The following is a 24,069-nucleotide window of genomic DNA, read 5'->3' as shown; positions in this document are numbered from 1 at the left end:
TGTCATCCTAGCCAAATTTGCTTCCAAATTTGTTTTAATTTGGAAGCAAACCGACTGATATCTCCAGAGGAGGTCACCATTCTGGCTGTGCAGGTCACGTCCTTCACAGAGTGCCTCACCCTGGGTGCGTAGACGCTGAAATCCAATCCATGCAGCACGGGGACTGCATTCACCTGGAGGGGCACCATTTTCTAACTCTCCCAGGCTCTCCAAGGGCAAGTAGTGGTTCTTTCCCAAGACCTCGTTTTCAAAAAGCAATAGACTGGGGCCATTTGTCAGTTTTAATCTTAATTAAAATGTCATCTGCAAGTGTCACATTCACCCTCTTCTCTGTGGATACCCCTGGGATATTCGTCTAGGAGTATCTCAGTGAAGAGCAGTGGCTTTAAACACCTTTAGTTCAGGAAGTGAAACAGTCAGTGGGACTGGAGTGTAGAGAACAAACAGGGAAATGGCTGCAAATGAGGCTGAAAATGTGGGTGAGGCCATGTCATGCAGGGCCCATGGGACCATTTTGAGAATTTAAAGATTATTCTAAAAACAGTGGGATGCCATTGAAGGGTCTTAAGCACATAATATGATTTGTGTTTCTAAAAAAAAAAAAAAAAAATCTACCTCCTATACAATAATAACTAGAAGGGAGCCCAAGAAAAGTGGGAAGAGCCAGTTGAGAGTTGGTAGACTGGACAAGGTGGAAGCAGTGAAGGCAACAGAAGTAGACAGATGTAACATATGTCAGGAGATGGGACTGATGGGACTTTCTGAGTGACTGGATGCAGGAATGAAAGTGTGTGAGAGAAGGAATGATGTCCAGGATGAGGCCAGCCTGTGGTACTGAGAAGACGGGCAGATGACGGTGCTGTTTCTAAAGAACATTGGAGGAGGAGCAAGTGTGGGGATTAACATCATGAGTACAGTTTTAGAGTTGAGACTTCTATAAAGCAGCAGATTAGAATGTCTTCATAATAAAATATGATATTCCATACCTATGGTTTTCTAAAATAAAATCTGAGATGCAGTCCTGATCAGAGTTTTAGAAGTACTTGGCTGCATGCTGAATATAAGATTGTAGTTCTCAGATGGGAACAGCAGCAGCTGTGGCCAGGCAGCCCAGTTTCGGGAAGGCTCTCAGTGCACCACAGTCTGCAGACACCCAGCCCACACCCTCCGTGCCGCCAAGATGTCCAAGAGGAAGGTCAGCCCAGCTGAAGCGTCGGTGAAGGGAGACCCCATGAAGAGATCTGCAAGGTGGTCCACTAAACCTGCTCCAACAAAGTGAAACAAAGCCCAAACAGGCAGCAGGAAAGGATAAATCTTCAGACAAAAAAAAAAGCAAACGAAAGGGGAAAAAGGAAAAAACAGGCTGAAGTGGCTGATCAAGAAACTAAAGATTTATCTGCAGAAAATTGAGACACTAAAAGCAAGGAGCGTCCAGCCTTGGGTGAAGCCACAGAGAAAGACAGCAAGTCTGACCGATATCACATACTATGTCTTATCAGTGTCCCTGACTCCCTTCTTGTACAATCCAGAGGAATATTTTTACCCACTATTTTGTAAATGGAAGTTTTTTAGTAGTTCTAGAAATATTTTTAAGAAAGAGAGAATCCTACCTCATCACATCACATTTTTTAAGGGTAAACGCTTTTATTTAACAGGTGAAATCATTCACTGGTTGTGAAAATAGTGTGGGATATTGAATTATGGCAGGCTTTGACTGTCTTGAGTGTCAGCTTAACATTCTATAGATAGGAGATTAGCTTTCATATACTATAACACAAAGTACAGTAAATGGCAATATGGAGTCACAGTCCTGCATTTAATGTCTCAAACATTTTTGATTACTTCTGTTCTCATGTTGGTTTTCAGTAGAACTGTTTGCTAAAAAATACTGCTCTTTGGTCATGGCTCTCCCTGTCAGAACGGCATGCAGTCTGTAGCATCTGTGGTCGTGGTAGTCCTATTTTCCTAATAAATTTCTTATGCTATGAAAGACTGAAAATTTGAATATGCAGTGTATATGTTATTAAATTCTGAATTGGTATGACATATGTAACAGCCTATCAACATTTAAAGACACTAGTACTTGATATCCTCTTAAGGAAAATTAAGAGAACATTATCATCTCTATTTTATAGATGCAGCAAAGCCAGCTTAAAAATGAACCTGCTGCTGCTAGAAGTGGCAGGATGCAGGGCCTGGAATCTGATAGTCCTGTTTCTAAATGCTTTGGAGGAAATTTGGTCACCTGATGCTGTCAAGAAAGTTAGCCCAATCCTGATGCTAGAATATTGTCCCATCTGCTGCTAATGAAACTTTTTGTTCAGTGTTCTCCAGATTCACCAAAGGACAGACCACAGGGACTGTCTAGAGCAGCTCTGTCCATCAGGACTTTCTGAGATAACATAAATGTTTTGTTCGCCTGACTAATAAGGTAGCCACTAGTACAGGTGGTCACCAACCACTTGAAATGTGGCTAATGTGACTGAAGAACCAATTTTTGTTTAATTCCATTTAAATTTTAGTAGCCGCATGTGGCTAGTGGCCACCCTGTTGGACAGCACAGTTTTGGAGCTTACAGAACAAGGTTCTGTGATGTTTTTGTGCCTGCTGGCCATTAAATGTTATATGTACAGCAGAATTCAGTCTGTAAGTTGCATTCATGGCCAAGCTAGATGGTAAAGCTGTGGGAGAGGGAACCTGTAGCTCCCCTCTATTAGCCCAGTGGACTGTGTCAACTCATGATGCATGAACAACTCAGCGGAGGTCAGTTCTCAAAAAGCGGCAGCATAACTGCAGGGAGTCTCTGGACTCTGGAGGCGAATCTAGGTCCTCTGAATTGCACAACTTAATATTAGAATGAAAATACACAACTCAGAGGCTGTCACAAAACTAAACTACCAACCACGGGAAAGCACCAAGCAGAGTGTGTAGCCTTTGGCAGCGGTATGATGCGGTTTAACCTTGCCTACACCAACACACTCTATTTTCACCATCTGTCCCCCACTTTAATTAAGTACATGAGCCTTGATAAGGTTGTGTCTGGGAATGAACATACAAACAGAGCATAGGAAATCATACCCATCCTCTCCCTGCCCCCGAAAACAAACATTATAAATATTTCAGCTAAGAATATGGTTTGGAAGAAGGAAGTCCTTGTCACAATAATTCTCATAAAGCAAAATAAGCAACTGAAATAAGGCAACGTCCTTGTTTCTGAAGAGCATCACTTGAAGCCCATTTACTTGGTTCTTTTTTTCCCCTTAATTGTTTTTACTGGTAAAATACATATAAAATTTACCATTTTGGGGAGAAAAGAGGGAAAGGGAAGATGTTTGTCAACAGGTACAAAGTTTCAGTTAGACAAGAGGAATAAGTCTGGTGCTCTATTGCACAGCAAGGTGATGACAGTTAATAATAATGTACTGTATACTTAAAAATGGCTAAAAAAGATGATTTCAAATGTTCTCACCACAGAAAAGATAAATATTTCAAATGATGGCTATGGTAATTAGCTTGATATGACCATTACACAATATGCATATCCAAATATCATGTTGTACCCCATAAACATATAAATGTCAATTAAAAATAACTTTAATAAAAGAAAAAAATACCATTTTAATCATTTCTAAGTGTACAGTTTAGTAGTATTATGTACTAAGTATATACTAGTATATAATACTAAATATTATTTCAAATTTACTTAAGTTTTTGTCCTCAAAGGTAAAACAATATACTAATATGTAAAACAGCATTTAAACATGCACAAGATTAACATCAAATTCAGGACAATGCTCATAAGGGAAGCAAGAAAAGAAGGGGTTCAGGAAAGAAATAAAAGGGGGCTTAAGTTTTATCTATGTTTTCTTTTTAAATATATAATGAATTAAATATGGCAAAATGCTAAGACTTGAACTGAGATTTAAGTACATAGGCATTTGTCATGTCATTTTCTATACGTTAATGTTTCTTTTAACTTTTTTTTTTTTTTTTTTTTTTTTTGAGGTGGAGTTTCACTCTTGTTGCCCAGGCTGGAGTGCAGTGGTGTGATCTCAGCTCACTGCAACCTCTACCTCCTGGGTTCAAATGATTCTCCTGTCTCAGCCTCCTGAGTAGCTGGGATTACAGGCATCTGCCACCATGCCTGGCTAATTTTCTGTATTTTTAGTAGAGAAGGGGTTTCACCATGTTGGCCAGGCTAATCTTGAACTCCTGACCTCAGGTGATCCACCCACCTCAGCCTCCCAAAGTGCTGGGATTACAGGCTTGAGCCACCGTGCCCAGCCCTTCCTTTAACTTTTTATTGTGACCTAATTTTAGACTTGCAGAGAAGTTGCAAACACAGTACAGAGTATCCATATACTTCTCAGCTTACACCCCTAATGTTAATATCTTACACAACCATAGTACAATGATCAGACCAGGATATTAACTTGAATACAACATGATTAACTAAAACAAAGATGGTATTGGAATGTCCCGTTTTTCCACTAGTGTCCTTTTTTATTCTATAATCCTATCTAGAATCACACATTGCATTTGGCGGTTACTTCTCCTTAATCTCTTGCAGTCTGTGACAGTACTTCAGTCTTTCCTTGCCTTTCTTGACTTGACACTTGTCAGTTACTTTGTCAAATGTCCCACAATTGGAGTTTGTCAGATACTTTCTAATGATTAGGTTGAGATTATACATTGTTGACAAGAATACCAAGGAAACTATGCTCTGCCATCAGTGCCTTCCATCACAGGTTCAGGATGCCTCTTTTCTGTATGCTTAAAATATTTCATAATTTCAATACATAAAAAATAAATAAATAGCTGTATTACTCTGGGTTCTGTAGAGGTACAAAATCAATAGGAGGTGGACGGATGAGAGGAAGGAAGGAGAAAGAAGAAAGAAAAAGGAAAGAAGGAAGGAAGGAAGGAAGGAAGGAAGGAAGGAAGGAAGGAAGGAAGGAAGGAAAGAAGGAAGGAAGGAAAGAAGGAAGGAAGAGAGGGAGGCTGGGAGGGAGGGAGGGAAGGAGGAAGGGAAAGAGAAATAGAAATAGAAAGGAGGGAGATTTTAAGGAATTGGCTCGTGAAATTATGTAGGCTGAGAAGTCTCAAGATCTGCCAACTGCAAACTGGAGACCCAGAAAACCCAATGGTATAATTCCAATCTGAGTCTGAAGGCTTGAGAAGCAGGAGGGCTAATAGTGTAAGTGCCAGTCTGATTCCAGGAGCAGAGAAGGACTGTGCGAAATCTCCTTTACTCAGTGTTTTTTTTCACTCAGGCCTCAGTGGATAGGATGATGTCCACCCACATTGGGGAGGGCAATCTGCTTTACTGGATCTACTGATTCAAATACTAGTCCATACAGAAATACCCTCATGGACACCCCCAGAATAATGTTGAACAAATACTTAAGCACCACATGGCCAAGCCAGGATGACACATAAAATTATGCATCGTAACAGCTTAACTTCTAAATTAGAAACTTCCTACTACATATATTTAGGTTCCAAATCCCATCAAGTCAAATGGATCTCAGGAAATGTTCCAATTCTTAATTATTATTGGCTTCAGGCCTAAAACATTATAAAGTCACTACATACTACCATTTCTAAAACTTAGAGAATCTTTATTATAGTTGATCTTGCTTCAAGAGAAAAGGCAGTCTATACTACTTAGATAATGTAATAATTGTAATCCAAGAGAAACTAGACCTGCAAGTCAAATTAAGGCCCTAAGAAATAAATTAACATGAGGTGTATTGTTAATGAGGACCCCCCAAATCCCCTGATCTTATTTTGGAAGCGAAAGTGAAGTTATCATTTAGAATTGACTACATTCCTCAGCATACCATCCTAAGAATGATGTCTGTCATTGCTATTTCTATGATGCTTTAGAAAGAAAAACCTAAATGATTATGTATTTTTCTATGGCAAAAAAAGAGTGTGTTTCAGGCACTTTCATGACCTGAGTTGTATATACAAAAAGTTGTGTACACACACACAGATTGTAGAGAATATATCTGATATGGTTTTGCTGTGTCCCCACCAAAATCTCAAATTGTGGCTCCAGTAATTCCCAAGTGTTGTGGGAGAGACCTGGTGGGAGGTATTTGAAACATGGTGGTGGGTCTTTCCTGTGCTATTCTTGTGATAGTGAATAAGTCTCACGAGATCTGATAGTTTTATAAAAGGGAGTTCCCCTGTACATGCTCTCTCTCTTGACTGCCACCACGTAAGACATGACTTTGTTCCTCCTTTGCCTTCTGCCATGATTGTGAGGCCTCCCCAGCCACATGGAACTGTGAGTCCATTAAATCTCTTTTTCCTTATAAACAACTCAGTCTTGGGTATAACTTTATTAGCAATGTGAGAACAGACTAATACAATATATCTACTAATATACTGTAGAGAAATGGTATAAATAAGTAAAATTTCAAGTTTTCTCTGAGGGTGCCTCCCTTTGAAGCTCTTCTGTCCTCAGGATCACTCTAAACTTTGCTGGTTTAGGCTGGAAAATCATTTCTTCTTTAAATGTTTATATTCAGTTCAAAGTGCTCCATTTCCATGAGTAATGACAAAACATAGTTTCCACCCCTACCACCTCCACTCTAGCTGCATGGAGAGGAAACTACTTATGAATTCTTTTCTAGGACCCCAGAGTTCTGGAAGGCAGTCACTGAGTTTTCATGAAAAGCCAGAACAAGGACTCCAGATCCCATTATGCCAAAGAGGAAGCTGAATACTTATTTTAAATTTCATTTTAGCCTGCCCCAAATGTGGACACCATTGTTAGGCCAGTCCTGTATACCATATGTACCTTTTGCAAGTCTCTGAGAACAAGCTGTTCCCCTCAAAGGATTTTCTTCCAAGGAACCAGAACATGGGTTTATTTTGGCCTGGATCAGCTCCTCCAGGAATCTTCCAGGGAGGAGGTGGGTGGTCAGCCTCCTGAGACAAGAGTGTATAGAGGTCAGGATATGGGCTCTGAAGCCAGATTACCTATGTTTGAATCCAGGTTTTGGGTTTATGATCGGGGAATATGAGAGAGTTATACAACCATTCATGCCTTGGTTCCTCCTTCTATTGAATGGGGCAAATGATGATACTTAACTGATTGAGTTGCTGTGAGGATTAAAAAATGACACAGGTAAAGTGCTTAGTACAAGACCTGGCATATAATAAGTGTTAAATAAGTGCTAGGGAAAATTAGCCAGGCATGGTGGTATACACCTGTAGTCTTAGCTACCTGGGAGGCTGAGGAAGTTTGCTTGAGGCCAAGGAGTTTGAGGCTGCAGTGAGCTATGACGGCATCACTGCACTCCAGCCTGGGCAACAGAGTGAGACCCCATCTCTAAAAATAAATAAATAAAATAAAATAAATGCTAGGGGGCCGGGCATGGTGGGTGGCTCACGTCTGTAATACCAATACTTTGGGAGGCCAAGGAGGGCAGATCACTTGAGGTCAGGAGTTTGAGAACAGCCTGACCAACATGGAGAAACCTCGTCTCTACTAAAAATACAAAAAGTTAGCCAGGTGTCATGGCCCATGCCTGTAACCCCAGCTACTCAAGAAGCTGAGGCAGGATAATTGCTTGAACCCAGGAGACAGAGGTTGCAGTGAGCTAAGACCGTGCCACTACACTCCGGCCTGGTGAAAAGCAAGACACCATCTCAAATAAATAAATAAATAAACAAATAAATAAATAAATGCTAGGGAACATGTGGCTTCTGACTTAAATACCTTCCAGGATTAATCCAGGTCCACAATCACCCAGGGGAGCTGTGGGCAGTCTGTGGGCACCTGTCAGTCTGCATCTGTTGGGTAGTAGAAGCTGCTTCTTTCTAACTGTAACTCTGCCTATTCTATCATGTCATCAGAATTCCTTAAACATCTTATTTAACAGAATATACAAATTTAAGCCAGTTCTACAGTGAAAAACCTGAGAGTGAGTCATGGCAAACTTTAACTGTAATCTTGTAAGACGGAAATGGAGATAGACAAATATTGGGAAAAGATCTTAAGAAAATTGATGAATCCAATAGGCAGGTCAGATCAGCGTTTCTTGGTTTTCTGCTTTCCATTTGTAAGCATATCTGTGTGTGTGTGTGTGTGTGTGTGTGTCTGTGTGTGTGTGTGTGTGTATGTGTGTGTATGTATGTGTATGTTTATACCCATGGCCCTTATTTAGAGCTCTAAATCTCCTAAGGACGGGAACCATCTGCCACCTGACAAGAGAGAAGTAACCTCCATGCATTCGTCCTTCTACCCTCAAGAGGGATCCTCTTCAGCCCAGGATGGTATAGATATAGATTATTTTGGAAACAAAGGGATAGATTCTGTGGCTTTCTATCCCCTTTTTTCCTTTTTTCTTTCCACATTCCTGGCTCTAACTTGGTTCTTTCTGTTGCCATGGTAACCAACAGTCTCAGAACACAGACTTCTGACAGCTGGACTTTTAGCCACGGAGACTCGGGATATGAAAGATTTCTCATGTCTCCCCTTTTTGCCTCAGGAGTTAGCAGCACTTCGTCCACGTGGGCAGCCACCAGGGCAGGGTGTGACTGTGTGTGTGTGTGTGTGTGTGTGAGTGTGTGCACGCGCACGTGCACATTCTTCCAGCCCTACTTTGGGGTTTCACAGAAAAAGCTGGACTAAACAGTGCCATCAGATGGTGGGAGGATGGGCATCTAAATACCAAAACCTTTCTGGAAAGTAATTTGGTATCAACTACCACGAGACTTTAATATATTTGTGGGGTTTGGTCCATTAATCCTACATATAGAAAAATAAGAGACATACTCAAAGATTTATGGAAAAGTGGGTTTACTAGAGATTTATTTAGTAAAGGCAGTAACTACCACCTAATTGTCATTAATAAGAAGTGGTTAAAAATTGCAGAGTAACCATATATATGTTTGTTGTAGGCTATGGGATAAAATAATTTCAGTTTCAACTGATGTCATATCCACACTTACATATATGTATATGTGGACATATTATATAAATGTACAGATATGTATATGTGTGTTTATATAAACAGAAAAGATAAGGAAGTCCATCAAAATGTTTCGATAGTTACCATTATCTTTAGAAGGTAGGACTATAGCATATTTACTTTCATCTTCATACTTTTCTATATTTTTCCAATTTTATACAATGATCATCCTTTTCTTTTATGACGCACGATCTTACAACCATAGTAGGACAAATGATGAGAAGTGGAGATGCTTAGTAGAGAGGATTATAACACAAATAAATAAGTTTTGAAAGGGAGAAGGCTGCCTCTTCTGCCCTTCACTGAAAGATTGTAAAAATTGGATAATACTGGCCAGGCCGGGTGGTTCATGCCAGTAATCCCAGCACTTTGGGAGGCTGAGGCGGGTGGATCACAAGGTCAGACTGAGACCATCCTGGCTAACACAGTGAAACTCCTTCTCTACTAAAAATACAAAAAATTAGCCGGGCATGGCGGCACACGCCTGTAGTCCTAGCTACCTGGGAGGCTGAAGCAAGAGAATCTCTTGAACCCAGGAGACGGAGGTTGCAGTGAGCTGACACCACACCACTGCACTCCAGCCTGGACAACAGAGTGAGGCTCTGTCTCAAAAAAAAAGATTGGATAATACTTCTATCTAAATGGGGTAGTACTGAATAGAAAAGGGAATAGGGCCGGGTGTGGTGGCTCATACCTACAATCTCAGCACTTTGGGAGGCCAAGGTGAGTGGATCACCTGAGGTCAGGAGTTTGAGACCAGCCTGGTCAACATGGTGAAACCCCATCTCTACTAAAAATACAAAAATTAGCCAGGTGTGGTGGTGGGTGCTTGTAGTCCCAGCTACTCGGGAGGCTGAGGTTGCAGTGAGCCAAGATCACACCACTGCATTCCAGCCTGGGAGACAGAGTGAGATTCCATCTCAGAACAAAAAGAAAAAAGAAAAGGGAATGGATAATATTTTTGTTTAAGTACTATGATTCTCTTCTCCCCAGTCCCATCTGTTTTTTTCTTTTTTCTTTTTTTCTTTTTTGAAGCTTCTCGAGTTGAGAGAGATTTGTGCCTTTGAACTCCATGGCATATTCATCCTCTAACAGCGACACAGAGGACTACAGCTCCAAATCCAATTCCAACCTGAGCCTCTCTGTGGGCTATTTCCCCTGTGAGGACACCCCCTGTGAGGACACAACCTCCTGTGAAGATGCAACTTACAAGGATTCTTCCATCCACTTTCTCCCTCCCATCCAAGGGGCATGGGGGACTGAAAGGATAAGGAGATGCATGAAGAGACAAGACCAAATTCAGGATGAACCAGAGCAGTTTTGCAAACTAAGCATCTTCCTGGCCTGGGACGTGGACGTCAGTTCCGATAACACAGACACAATAGCTAATAGGCATCTAAATGGAGACAACCAGTGGATAGATGAGTTACCAAAAGAGAGAAAAAAACTGTCTGTCAGCAAACTGAATAATCTTGTGCAAGAGTTTCAGACATTTCTAGAAAATCTGAAAGATAATGAAGATGATGATGCCGTGTTTCCTGAAATGACTCAGAAAGATTTCCAGCTGTCCGGCGGCTCCCCTCCGGAAATGGTTCAGGTCAGTCATCAAGAACATGATGCGTGTCAAGACCTGCCCAAGTGCAAACCACCAGAAAATAAAGATATTATGCAGTCTCCACAGACTCCTCTAAGGCTTAAGGAACATGAGCTGGCTGAGGAGAGCAGAGATGCCTCACAGGACAGCAAGAGATAGGCCTGGGTTGAACCACAGAATCTTACGACCACTGGGAGGAGGCAGGTCCCAGGGAGTCTGACATGATACCAGTGGGAGACAGATAACAAGGAAAGGAGTCAGGGTGAAGTTGTAGGGAAAAGACTGAGGAATGCTTAGGGAAACAAGAGGGTAGCAAGCAAGGAGAAGGGCTAGCAACTATATCTCCCTCCCTACCAAAAACGTACATATTTAGTATTAATGAGCATTGAAACTTTGCATTGACACTTGGGCTATTTTTGGTAAAATGATGTGAGTTCCACAAATGAGTAAATGTTGACTTGGCTGCTGTCATGGTTATGCCTACCTAACACGTCCCTCATTTTCGTGGCAGATGATAAGCCAGGCAACTGCCAGCGAAAGGACAAGCACTCCAGAGATCGCCTCAATCCTGTCAGAGCAGCCAGAGAAGGATGACACTCCTTCCCACACACAGGCCCAGTGCTGCCTGAACTTGGGGTGGGCCTTCAGCTGGCTGAGTCAGCGTATCCTCTCCCCTCTGCTGAGGAGAGATCACCCTGTGAAGGCCACCAAGAGTCCCCATCGGCCAGCACCAAGGAAAAGACTCTTTCACAGAGGCAAGAGAATTCAACCTCAAGAAACCCTCGAATTAGGACATCCCATAGAGACAGATTTTTGAACTTTTTGGAAAGTTTAAGATAATCCATAATGGGGATTCCATTAATAATCCCCATCGGTTTATTTTTTCCTCAATAAACAAAATAAATGCTCTTGTTACCCCATGTCTTCCTCTTAGCACACCATCTTGACTCACGTTTCAACCATATGTGGGCCAGGTGTGGTGGCTCATGCCTGCAAGGGAGTGAGGCAGGTGGATCACCTGAGGTCAGGAGTTTGAGACCAGCTGGGCCAACATGGCAAAACCCCATCTCTACTAAAAATACAAAAATTAGCTTGGCGTGGTGGGCGCCTATAATCCCAGCTACGCAGGAGGCTGAGGCAGGAGAATCACTTTAACCTGGGGGCAGAGGTTGCACTGAGCCGAGATCACGCCACTTCACTCCAGCCTAGGCAAAAGAGCGAAACTCTGTCTCAAAAAAATAAATAAATAAAATAAAAAATTAAAATTAAAGAAAATTTTTAAAAAAGAAAAGAAAGTATATCTGTTGTCTAGAAGACAAATTTATTCTCCGGAAATTTTAAGTAGTATTATGCTTCCTAAACTGAAGTATTGTTTTTCTCTCCTCTCGCCCATTCTTACTATATTTTGCCCTAGTTTATCTATTTTATGTGTTTTAAGCTATTTTATCATTAACCCAAATCCCAATTTTCAGTAGGCAGCAGCATGACCCATCAGATTTCCACAGTGGCAGGATGATTTGGGTTGAATTTGCAGGGCTTGAGCGAGTGGCAGTGGGTATTGAGTCACTGAGGAAATTAATTTTCATTTCAGGAGCTCGGACAGCAGTTCTCATACTCCCCAGAGACCTGACGGGTTCTAGCATGTGTTGCCTGGCTGTAGAAGTGGCCCACTTAGGAGCAATGTGAGGACTGTGAACACTACTTCACCACTCTAGGTCTAGATGTTCTCATTCAAAAGATGTGGAAGATAATAATACATACCTCACAGGGTTAGTGTGAGAGTTTATGAGGTAACACAAGCACTTGATAAATAATATTACTGTTGTTGCAAGTAGACATTCTCCTAAGGAACTCTCCGGAGAACTTGTTCAAGGGATATCTAAGAGTGAAAGTTAATTAAGAGTCAATTCTCATTGAAACATTTCCCACACAGAGCAGTATTTACCAAAAGTTCAGAGTTTTCAGCAAATCTTAACCAAATCCTCTCCCAACCCATTCCATTCTGCCCTCTGAAACTCATTTGCAATTGTCATTGAACATTCCACTAAAAGTCAACTTCTTTGAGGAAGCCTGCCCTCAGCCTTCTTGTCCTGACTCTTACCTCTCCAGTATCTCTACCATCCTCCTCATTCAACCACAGGTTCACTCAATGTCCTCCTTCTTCTGCTGACACTACCATCCTGTGTGACCTTCAGAGTTTATGTGGCAAAGCATATGACTCTTCAGTTTCAAATTCCTTCCTTTCCTCAATTTCAATTCCCTATCCCTCTCCTTCCTCTCTTCTTCCTTCCTTCAACAAAATTTACCAAATAGGAGTGCCAGATACTTTTCTAGCTTGCAAAACAAAAACAAAAACAAAAACAAAAACAAAGAAACAACCCCTCACTCTTTAGGCTCAAGCAACTTGTTTAAGACATAAAGTCAGGCAAACATATGATTATAAAGGGTATGAGTAATAAGACTCTGTAGTGAGTAAACACTGAGTTCTAATGAAAAAAAATAACCCATTCAGCATGGAGAGGTTGGTTGTAAAAGGTTTCCTATATGAGATTCTTTGAGTTATAAATGAGGACTTTTTTTTTTTTTTTTTTTTTTTTTTTTTTGAGATGGAGTCTGGCTCTGTCACCCAGGCTGGAGTGCAGTGGCCAGATCTCAGCTCACTGCAAGCTCCGCCTCCCGGGTTCACGCCATTCTCCTGCCTCAGCCTCCGGAGTAGCTGGGACTACAGACGCCCGCCACCTCGCCCGGCTAGTTTTTTTGTATTTTTCAGTAGAGACGGGGTTTCACCGTGTTAGCCAGGATGGTTTCGATCTCCTGACCTCGTGATCCGCCCGTCTCGGCCTCCCAAAGTGCTGGGATTACAGGCTTGAGCCACCGCGCCCGGCCAAGGTGGAGGACTTTAACTGACTTTAATTAGTGTGGAATGGAGGTATGAGATCTTGACTGGTTAATAATGCATGTGAAAGACGGTGTGGTGAATATGGCCCAGGAAAGGCAGTACAGTAGGAGGGAGGAGATTAAAAAATAATAGGGCCCTTTTAGGAATATACGCTCAAGGTCACACCCTGAGACCTCTCACTTCTTCCACCTCCCTGAGAACACCTGCCTAACCCACAACTCACTTGAACACACTCCTCCGCCTTTGCCTGCTCTGACTTCACCAAGATTTGGAGTCCTATCACCACACCCGTTCCCCGACTTCCATCCACTTCCGTCTAGATCCAACCCATACACCTCCTTCCCAAACGTGGCATGTCTACCACCTCTAGTAACATCTGCCACACCTTGCCCTTCTCTTCTCCCAAATCTTAAAATCTATACTTACCAAGTTCCCCAAGGGGACCCCCTTGCTCCTCACTGCAGCCAACACACAAAACCATAGGGATATCCCTCTGCATTCCCTGACTGCCTGGGAAAATCATCCTTAACGATCCTGCTCTAGAGTTACTATGGGACAATATTGATCCCTCAGGAAAAGGATCATGACCCTCCTTTAGCTGCCCCCTAGTCCCTGCCCTGCCACTTTCTTGCCATGACCTGTACTTTTCAGTCCTCTTTATAGATCTATTTTACCTGTAGACTGTGAGCTCTCAAGGACAAGTACCAGGTCTTAGTTCCTTTTTATTGCAAATCCTAACAGCAGGTGCAGTGGCTCATGCCTGTAATCCCAGCACTTTGAGAGGCCAAGTTGGGTAGATCACTTGAGGTCAGGAGTTTGAGACCAGTCTGGGCAACATGGTGAAATGTTGTCTCTACGAAAAATACAAAAATTAGCCATGCGTGGTGGCCGGTACCTGTAATCCCAGACACCTGGGAGGCTGAGGCAGGAGGATCATTTGTACCCAGGAGGCAGAGGCTGCAGTGAGCTGATATAGCACCATTGCACTCCAGCCTGGGCGACAGAGCGAGACTCTGTCTCAAAAAAAACAACAACAAAAAAACAAAGTCCTAACACGGTGTTTAGTAATGAGTAATCTAGCTCTCTGACTTTATGTAATTCTTTATATGTTCTTAATACATCCTGTCTACATAATTTTTAAAAAGTCAAATACAACAGCTTAAAGAGTTGCTATTCTTTAAGTCAAAAGTGACTGGTCAGTAGTAGGGTCAGAAATAGGAATGAAAAGGGAGGCAGACAAGAAGAGAACATGGCCATCAAGTAGAAGTCAAGTGAGACGGCGACCTATCAATTGAGAAATCTATTAAGACTAAAGGAAATCAGAAACTAAATTGAAACTTTAATTCAACAAATATGCCTGGAGCCTTATTGTTGCTTTAGACTAGACACTATGATAGGCCTGAAAGAAAGATGACATCTCTTACCCTCAAGAGACTTGCAATCAGTTTTATTATTTTAATTCTTACTCTAGTAATTAAGCTCTAAGAAAAACTCCACCAAAATACTTTAGAAGACTGTCTACACAGAATAAGACGCACTGTTATTTAGTAAGATTTCTGACAAACTTGTGTTTATTCATCAGTGTTTTATAAACCTGCTTGGCAGGTATGAACCTGTCCCTAAAATTTAAGCAATGTGTTTTGCAAGCCTTTACAATAAAGTAAGCTTTCCATACCCTTTGAGGTTGACTGGCATGCTATATATTAGAAAGCAGAGCAAAGTATTTTAAAATAGGAAATATCTCAGTATCTCTTCATTATAGTTTCAAATATGTTATCAGCCAGGCACAGTGGTTCATGCCTATAATCTCAGCACTTTGGGAGGCCAAGGTTCAAGGATCACTTGAGCCCAGGAGATTGAGACTAGCAAATTCACGGCTCAAGAGTATGCATGGGTGCAAGTCTAACTGTCCATAAGAACAGTGTCTAAAATCCTCTTACGAAACAAAAGAAAAATAAAGCAAATTATAAACGATTTCCTAGAGAGTGCTAAAGTCCTTACTCCAATAATAAAGAACAATTTTGTTGACTTAAAAGGAACAGTTAATTGCTTCAAAAACATATCTCCTCATTATAAATTGCAAGTGGGAGAACTTATATAGCATACAGGACAATCTCCAATTTCAAGATGGACAGGTGGGTTTTATATTGCAATGCCTGGAGTCAATCTTTTCCTACTACCTACTAATACCTCAAACAAATAAAACAACGCTGCGCTTTCAGAAGTGAAATAAGATCTTCATCAGATAACACTCACTAAGTGAGCCAGTCATGAGCAGAATGAGTAAAAAGCCTCAGGATAAATTCCCCCAAAGGATTATTAGCCTAGATCAAGAAGTACCAAGACAAAACAATTTCTGCTTTATCCCACCTTTCAAAGGAATTCCATGGTTTTAATGACCATTTGATTTCAATATAACATGCTTTATAAGGAACTACTTCTAAGACATTTTCAAATGGTATGGTATACACCATAGCTTTTCAGATTGTGGCATTGAAAGAAAATTCATCTCATTACTACTGAATTCTCTCAGTCCAAAAGAAAATCAGAATGGCAATTTATTTAGTTTTCCCTCATCTGCATCAATAAAGATTAATTTAAGTACAAATCTCTAAAAGAAAGAGCTCTCACCCTAGGGTAGAGGTTTCCCACAAACCCACTCAGAAAGGAAAAGAAAACCCTTCAAACATCTTCATAGTTCGTGTGTGTTTGGATAGTTGTTTTCAAGTTTCACTTTCATCGATCCTTCTGTCATGCATCTTTGGGGCCAAGATTTTCCTCAAGCAGGGCATGGGGATGGAAAGGAGAACTTTTCTTCATTAAAATGACTTTAGAAATCAAGTTAGTACCATATTTCAACCATCAATTTAATAACTGATTCATATAAGGATCAAAAATAGATGTTAAAACTATTGAATGAATCACTGCCAGGGAAAAAACATGCACATAGTCTCTAAGATGACCCCGCAGGTGCCTTCTTAGTCATCAAGAGGATTGGGCACCTTTACAATGGAGAGGTCTGGCCAACACCAACTTAGCCAAGTGATTAAACTTAACCTAGCTAATATCATACACCTTTTGAAGAGCAGCAATGTACACTTGCTAGCAATGTTTAATTTGAATCTAATTATGAGGACACCAACAGTTAGATGAATCTAAACTATAGGACATTTTACCAGACAACTGTCTTTGACTTTTAAAACATGTTAACATCATAAAACACAAAATAAGAAAACACAAAAAAGACAGGGAGACAAGAGAGCTCATAAAAGAGATGAAAGAAACATGACAACCAATTGCTCTGTGTAATTTTTTTTTTTTTTTTTTGAGACAGAGTCTTGCTCTGTTGCCCAGGCTGGAGTGTACAGGTGCAATCTCGGCTCACTGCAAGCTCCACCTCCCGGGTTCATGCCATTCTCCTGCCTCAGCCCCCTGAGTAGCTGGGACTACAGGCACCTGTCACCACACCTGGCTAATTTTTTGTATTTTTAGTAGAGATGGGGTTTCTCCATGTTGGTCAGGCTGGTCTCGAACTCCTGACCTCAGGTGATCCACCCACCTCGGCCTCCCAAAGTGCTGGGATTACAGGCGTGAGCCATTTTTGATGGAATCTTTGATCAAAACCAAAAGCAAAACAAAAACTATGGTAAAGGGCATTTTTTTTCTGAATGTGGACTGTACATTAGATAATATGATTGAATATTTGCTGGGTATAATGAGAATATAATGGCTATATAGGAGAATGTCCTGGGTTCTTAGGAAATTTAGACTGAAATATTTAAGGATGAAAGTGTCATGATATCTGCAACTTACTTTCAATTTGTCCAGGAAAAAAGAGAGAGAGAAAATGAGAAAGCAAAGATGGGGAAAATATAAAGAAAAGCTCAGTAAGTAGGTAGCACAGATCTCTATTAAAGTATTACATCTGCTATATTTGTATGACAGTAATAGCTTATGAGGTATATATATATGTATGTGTGTGTATATATATATTTAAAACATTAAACATTTACTCTAAACAAAACTTAGATAATAATTTGATTTCTGAAGTGATATAAACTGGGCAAATTCTTTAATCTGGATTCATTCATTGATCCTGGCACCTGCCTTTGGGTTCACAGCTGGCTGCAAAGAATTTTCAGTCTCATAGATTGATAAATATTCATCCTTCAAGTCCTAACTATAAAAAGCCAAACTAGTTCAGTTGAAAACAGACTAGCATCTAGGTAATATTCCAGAACATGTAAGATTTCAGGAGTTTATCTTGCTTTGCTGAAATTAAAAAGAATAATTTTTGCCAAATGGAGAAGTAGGTCCTCTGTCCTTTGAAATGTTTGCAAGTTTCAAAGCCTGAATATCTCATGTTTACCTTCAAAACATAGTACATTTCTGTTTCTCACAAATCGAGAACAGCCTGACATTTATGATGCTAATAATTTCTTCAAATTGTTTTGACATTTTCCTTTATTTTGAGCAGTGACAGATTGTTCTGCTTCTACTAACCTAACAAGAACAGGCATAGTCACTGTATAATGTATTGTACATTCTGGGGGACTTCTGAGAGTGAGAGTGTGCTCTATATAGTCTTTTGTTGTTGTTGAGACAGAGTCTCACCCTGTTGCCTAGGCTGGGGTGCAGTGGCATGATCTCTGCTCACTGCAACCTCCACCTCCTGGGTTCAAGTGATTCTCATGCCTCAGTGTCCCAAGTAGCTGGGACTACATGCATGCACAACCACATGGGCTAATTTTTATATTTTTAGTAGAGACAGGGTTTCACCATGTTGGCCAAGCTGGTCTCGAAATCATGGCCTCAAGGAACTGGTTTTTGAAAAGATTAACAAAATAGATAGACAGTTAGCCAGACTAATAAAGAAGAAAAGAGAGAACAATCAAATAGATACAATAAAAAATGATAAAGGGGATATCGCCACTGATCCCACAAAAATACAAACTACCATCAGAGGATACTATAAACACCTCTACCCAAATAAACTAGAAAATCTAGAAGAAATGGATGAATTCCTGGATGCTTATATCCTCCCAAGACTAAACCAGGAAGAAGTCAAATCCCTGATAAGACCAATAACAAGTTTTGAAATTGAGGCAGTAATTAATAGCCTACCAACCAAAAAAGCCCAGGACCAGATGGATTCACAGCCGAGTTCTACCAAAGGTACAAAGAGGAGCTGGCACCATTCCTTCTGAAACTATTCCAAACGATTGAAAATGAGGGAAACCTCCCTAATTCATTTTATGAGGCCAGCATCATCCTGATACCAAAACCTGGTGGAGATACACATGCACGCACACACACACACACACACACACACACACACAATTCAGGCCAATATCCCTGATGAACATCAATGCAAAAATCCTCATAAAATACTGGCAAACCAAATCCAGCAGCAAATCAAAAGCTTATCCATCATGATGCAGTTGGCTTCATCCCTGGGATGCAAGGCTGGTTCAACACATGCAAATCAATAAACATAATCCATCACTTAAACAGAACCAATGACAAAAGCCACATGATTATCTCAATAGATGCAGAAAAGGCCTTCAATAAAATTCAACACCACTTCATACTAAAAAGTCTCAACAAAGTAAGTATTGATGGAACATATCTCAAAATAGTAAGAGCTATTTATGACAAATCCATAGCCAGTATCATACTGAATGGTCAAAAGATGGAAGCATTCCCTCTGAAAACCGGCACAAGACAAGGATGCCCTCTCTTACCACTCCTATTCAACACAATACTGGAAGTTCTGGCCAGAGCAATCAGGCAAGAGAAAGAAATAAAGGGTATTCAAATAGGAAAAGAGGAAGTCAAAATGTCTCTGTGTGCAGATGATATTACTGCACATTTAGAAAACCTCATCATCTCAGTCCAAAAACTCCTTAAGGTGGTAAACAATTTCAGCAAAGTCTCAGGATGCAAAATCAATGTACAAAAACCACAAGCATTCCTGTACACCAAAAATAGACAAGTGGAAAACCAAATCATGAGTGAACTCTCATTCACAATTGCTAAAAAGAAAATAAAATACCTAGGAATACAACTTACAAGGGACATGAAGGACCTCTTCAAGGAGAACTACAAACCACTGCTCAAGGAAATAAGAGAGGGCACAAACAAACGGAAAAAAAAATCCATGCTCATAGATAGGAAGAATCAGTATCATGAAAATGGCCAGGGGGCATAGCTGAACAAAAGGCAGCAGAAACTTCTGCAGACTTAAACGTACCTATCTGACAGCTTTGAAGAGAGTAGTGGTTATCCCAGCATGGAGTTTGAGATCTGAGAACGGACAGACTGCCTCTTCAAGTGAGTCCCTGACCCCCGAGTAGCCTAACTGGGAGGTACCTCCCAGTAGGGGCCGACTGACACCTCATACGGCCGGGTGCCCCTCTGAGGCAAAGCTTCCAGAGGAACAATTAGGCAGCAACATTTGCCATTCTGCAATATTTGCGGTTCTGCAGCCTCCACTGGTGATACCCAGGCAAACAGGGTCTGGAGTGGACCTCCAGCAAACTCCAACAGACCTGCAGCTGAGGGTCCTGACTGTTAGAAGGAAAACTAACAAACAGAAAGGACACCCACACCAAAACCCCATCTGTACGTCACCATCATCAAAGGCCAAAGGTAGATAAAACCACAAAGATGGGGAGAAACCAGAGCAGAAAAGCTGAAAATTCTAAAAATCAGAGCACCTCTTCTCCTCCAAAGGAATGCAGCTCCTCACCAGCAATGGAACAAACCTGGATGGAGAATGATTTTCATGAGTTGAGAGAAGACTTCAGATGATCAGTAATAAAAAACTTCTCCGAGCTAAAGGAGGATGTTCAAACCCATCGCAAACAAGCTAAAAACCTTGAAAAAAGATTAGATGAATGGTTAACTAGAATAAACAGCATAGAGAAGACTTTAAATGACGTGATGGGGTGAAAACCATGGCACAAGAACTACATGATGCATGCACAAGCTACAGTAGCCAATTCGATCAACTGGAAGAAAGGGTATCAGTGACTGAAGATCAAATGAATGAAATGAAGCAAGAAGAGAAGTTTAGAGAAAAAAGAGTAGAAAGAAATGAACAAAGCCTCCAAGAAATATGGAACTATGTGAAAAGACCAAATCTACATCTGATTGGTGGACCTGAAAGTGATGGGGAGAATGAAACCAAGTTGGAAAACACTCTTCAGCATGTTATCCAGGAGAACGTCCCCAATCTAGCAAGGCAGGCCAACATTCAAATTCAGGAAATACAGAGAACGCCACAAAGATACTCCTTGAGAAGAGCAACTCCAAGACACACAATTGTCAGATTCACCAAAGTTGAACTGAAGAAAAAATGTTAAGGGCAGTCAGAGAGAAAGGTCGGGTTATCCACAAAGGGAAGTCCATCAGACTAACAGCAGATCTCTCAGCAGAAACTCTACAAGCCAGAAGACAGTGGGAGCCAATATTCAACATTCTTAAAGAAAAGAATTTTCAACCCAGAATTTCATATCCAGCCAAACTAAGCTTCATAAGTGAAGGAGAAAGAAAATTCTTTACAGACAAGCAAATGCTGAGAGATTTTGTCACCACCAGGCCTGTCTTACAAGAGCTCCTGAAGGAAGCACTAAACATGGAAAGGAACAACTGACACCAGCCACTGCAAAAACATGCCAAATTGTAAAGTCCATCGATGCTAGGAAGAAACTGCATCAACTAACAAGCAAAATAACCAGCTAACATCATAATGACAGGATCAAATTTACATGTAACAATATTAACCGTAAATGTAAATGGGCTAAATGCTCCAATTAAAAGACACAGACTGGCAAATTGGATAAAGAGTCAAGACCCATCAGTGTGCTGTATTCAGGAGACCCATCTCATGTGCAGAGACACACATAGGCTCAAAATAAAGGGATAGAGGAAGATCTACCAAACAAATGGAAAACAAAAAAAAGCAGGGATTGCAATCGTAGTCTCTGATAAAACAGACTTGAAACCAAAAAAGAAGGCCATTACATAATGGTAAAGGGATCAATTCAACAAGAAGAGCTAACTATCCTAAATACAAATGCAGCCAATAGAGGAGCACCCAGATTCATAAACCAAGTCCTTAAAGACCTACAAAGAGACTTAGACTCCCACACAATAATAGTGGGAGACTTTAACACCCCACTGTCAACATTAGACAGATCAACAAGACAGAAAGTTAACAAGGATAGCCAGGAATTGAACTCAGCTCTGTACCAAGTGGACCTAATAGACATCTACAGAACTCTCCACCCCAAATCAACAGTATATATATTCCTCTCAGCACCATATCCCACTTATTCCAAAATTGACCGCATAGTTGGAAGTAAAGCACTCCTCAGAAAATGTAAACAGAAATTAAAACAAACTGTCTCTCGGACCACAGTGCAATCAAACTAGAACTCAGGATTAAGAAACTCACTCAAAACCGCTCAACTACATGGAAACTGAAGAACCTGTTCCTGAATGACTATTGGGTACATAACGAAATGAAGGCAGAATAAACATGTTCTTTGAAACAAATGAGAACAAAGATACAACACACCAGAATCTCTGGGGCACATTTAAAGCACTATGTAGATGGAAATTTATAGCACTAAATGCCCACAAGAGAGAGCAGGAAAGATCTAAAATTGACACCCTAACATCACAATTAAAAGAACTAGAGAAGTAAGAGCAAACACATTCAAAAGCTAGCAGAAGACAAGAAATAACTAAAAGCAGAGCAGAACTGAAGGTGATAGAGACAAAAAAACCTCCAAAAAATCAATGAATCCAGGAGCTGGTTTTTTGAAAAGATCAACAAAATTGATAGACCACTAGCATGACTAATAAAGAAGAAAAGAGAGAAGAATCAAATAGATGCAACAAAAAATGATAAAGGGGATATCACCACCAACCTCACAGAGATACAAACTACCATCAGAGAATACTATAAACACCTCTACACAAATAAACTAGAAAATCTAGAAGAAATGGATAATTTCCTGGACACTTACACCCTCCCAAGACTAAACCAGTAAGAAGGTGAATCCCTGAATAGACCAATAACAGGCTCTGAAATTGAGGCAATCATTAAGAGCCTACCAACCAAAAAAAGTCCAGGACCAGACACATTCACAGTCGAATTCTACCAGAGGTACAAAGAGGAGCAGGTACCATTCCTTCTGAAACTATTCTATTCAATAGAAAAAGAGGAAATCCTCCCTAACTCATTTTATGAGGCCAGCATCATCCTAATACCAAAGCCTGGCAGAGACACAACAAAAAAAGAGAATTTTAGACCAATATCCCTGATGAACATCGATGCAAAAATCCTCAATAAAATACTGGCAAACCAAATCCAGCAGCACATCAAAAAGCTTATCCACCATAATCAAGTGGGCTTCATTCCTGGGATGCAAGGCTGGTTCAAAATACGCAAATCAATAAACGTAATCCAGCATATAAACAGAACCAAAGACAAAAACCACATGATTATCCCAATAGATGCAGAAAAGGCCTTTGACAAAATTCAACAGCCCTTCATGCTAAAAACGCTCAATAAATTCGGTGTTGATGGAACATATCTCAAAATAATAAGAGTTATTTATGACAAACCCACAGCAAATGTCATACTGAATGGGCAAAAACTGGATGCATTCCCTTTGAAAACTGGCACAAGACAGGGATGCCCTCTCTCACCACTCCTATTCAACATAGTGTTGGAAGTTCTGACTAGGGCAATCAGGCAAGAGAAAGAAATCAAGGGTATTCAGTTAGGAAAAGAAGTAGTCAAATTGTCCCTGTTTGCAGATGACATGATTGTATATTTAGAAAACCCCATCATCTCAGCCCAAAATCTCCTTAAGCTGATAAGCAACTTCAGCAAAGTCTCAGGATACAAAATCAATATGCAAAAATCACAAGCATTCTTATACACCAGTAACAGACAAACAGAGAGCCAAATCATGAATGAACTGCCATTCACAATTGCTTCAAAGAGAATAAAATACCTAGGAATCCAACTTACAAGGGATGTCAAGGACCTCTTCAAGGAGAACTACAAACCACTGCTCAGTGAAATAAAAGAGGACACAAACAAATGGAAAAACATACCATGCTCATGGATAGGAAGAATCAATATTGTGAAAATGGCCACACTGCCCAAGGTAATTTATAGATTCAATGCCATCCCCAATAAGCTACCAATGACTTTTGTCACAGAATTGGAAAAAACTGCTTTAAAGTTCATATGGAACCCAAAAAGACACCGCATTGCCAAGACAATCCTAAGTCAAAAGAACAAAGCTGGAGGCATCACGCTACCTGACTTCAAACTGTACTACAAGGCTACAGTAACCAAAACAGCATGGTACTGGTACCAAAACAGAGATATAGACCAATGGAACAGAACAGAGCCCTCAGAAATAATACCACACATCTACAGCCATCTGATCTTTGACAAACCTGACAAAAACAAGAAATGGGGAAAGAATTCCCTATTTAATAAATGGTGCTGGGAAAATTGGCTAGCCATAAGTAGAACGCTGAAACTGGACCCTTCC

At 40.6% G+C, this 24,069-nt stretch overlaps 1 protein-coding gene across 1 annotated transcript; it reads left to right on the top strand.

Moving 5' to 3' along the window:
* The first annotated feature begins 10,023 nt into the window (after positions 1–10,023).
* C10H12orf71 (chromosome 10 C12orf71 homolog) lies at positions 10,024–11,504 on the top strand. Its single transcript, XM_010379861.2, has 2 exons — positions 10,024–10,587; positions 11,096–11,504. Exons 1-2 carry the CDS (start codon positions 10,063–10,065, stop codon positions 11,399–11,401), a joined length of 831 nt encoding a protein of 276 aa, XP_010378163.2. The 5' UTR covers positions 10,024–10,062; the 3' UTR covers positions 11,402–11,504.
* Positions 11,505–24,069: the final 12,565 nt, after the last annotated feature.

The sequence above is a fragment of the Rhinopithecus roxellana genome, chromosome 10 (genome assembly GCF_007565055.1).
Source record: "Rhinopithecus roxellana isolate Shanxi Qingling chromosome 10, ASM756505v1, whole genome shotgun sequence".
Classification (NCBI taxonomy): Eukaryota; Metazoa; Chordata; class Mammalia; order Primates; family Cercopithecidae; genus Rhinopithecus; species Rhinopithecus roxellana.
Note: the sequence above shows the minus strand (reverse complement) of the source record. Positions and strands in the feature narration are given on the sequence as shown.

Excerpts from the sequence above, each read along its gene's own strand:
- C10H12orf71 (XM_010379861.2), top strand. The coding sequence starts at position 10,063 with ATGGCATATTCATCCTCTAACAGCGACACAGAGGACTACAGCTCCAAA. Across the intron at positions 10,588-11,095 it reads CCCCTCCGGAAATGGTTCAG|ATGATAAGCCAGGCAACTGC; the intron begins GTCAGTCATCAA and ends TTTTCGTGGCAG.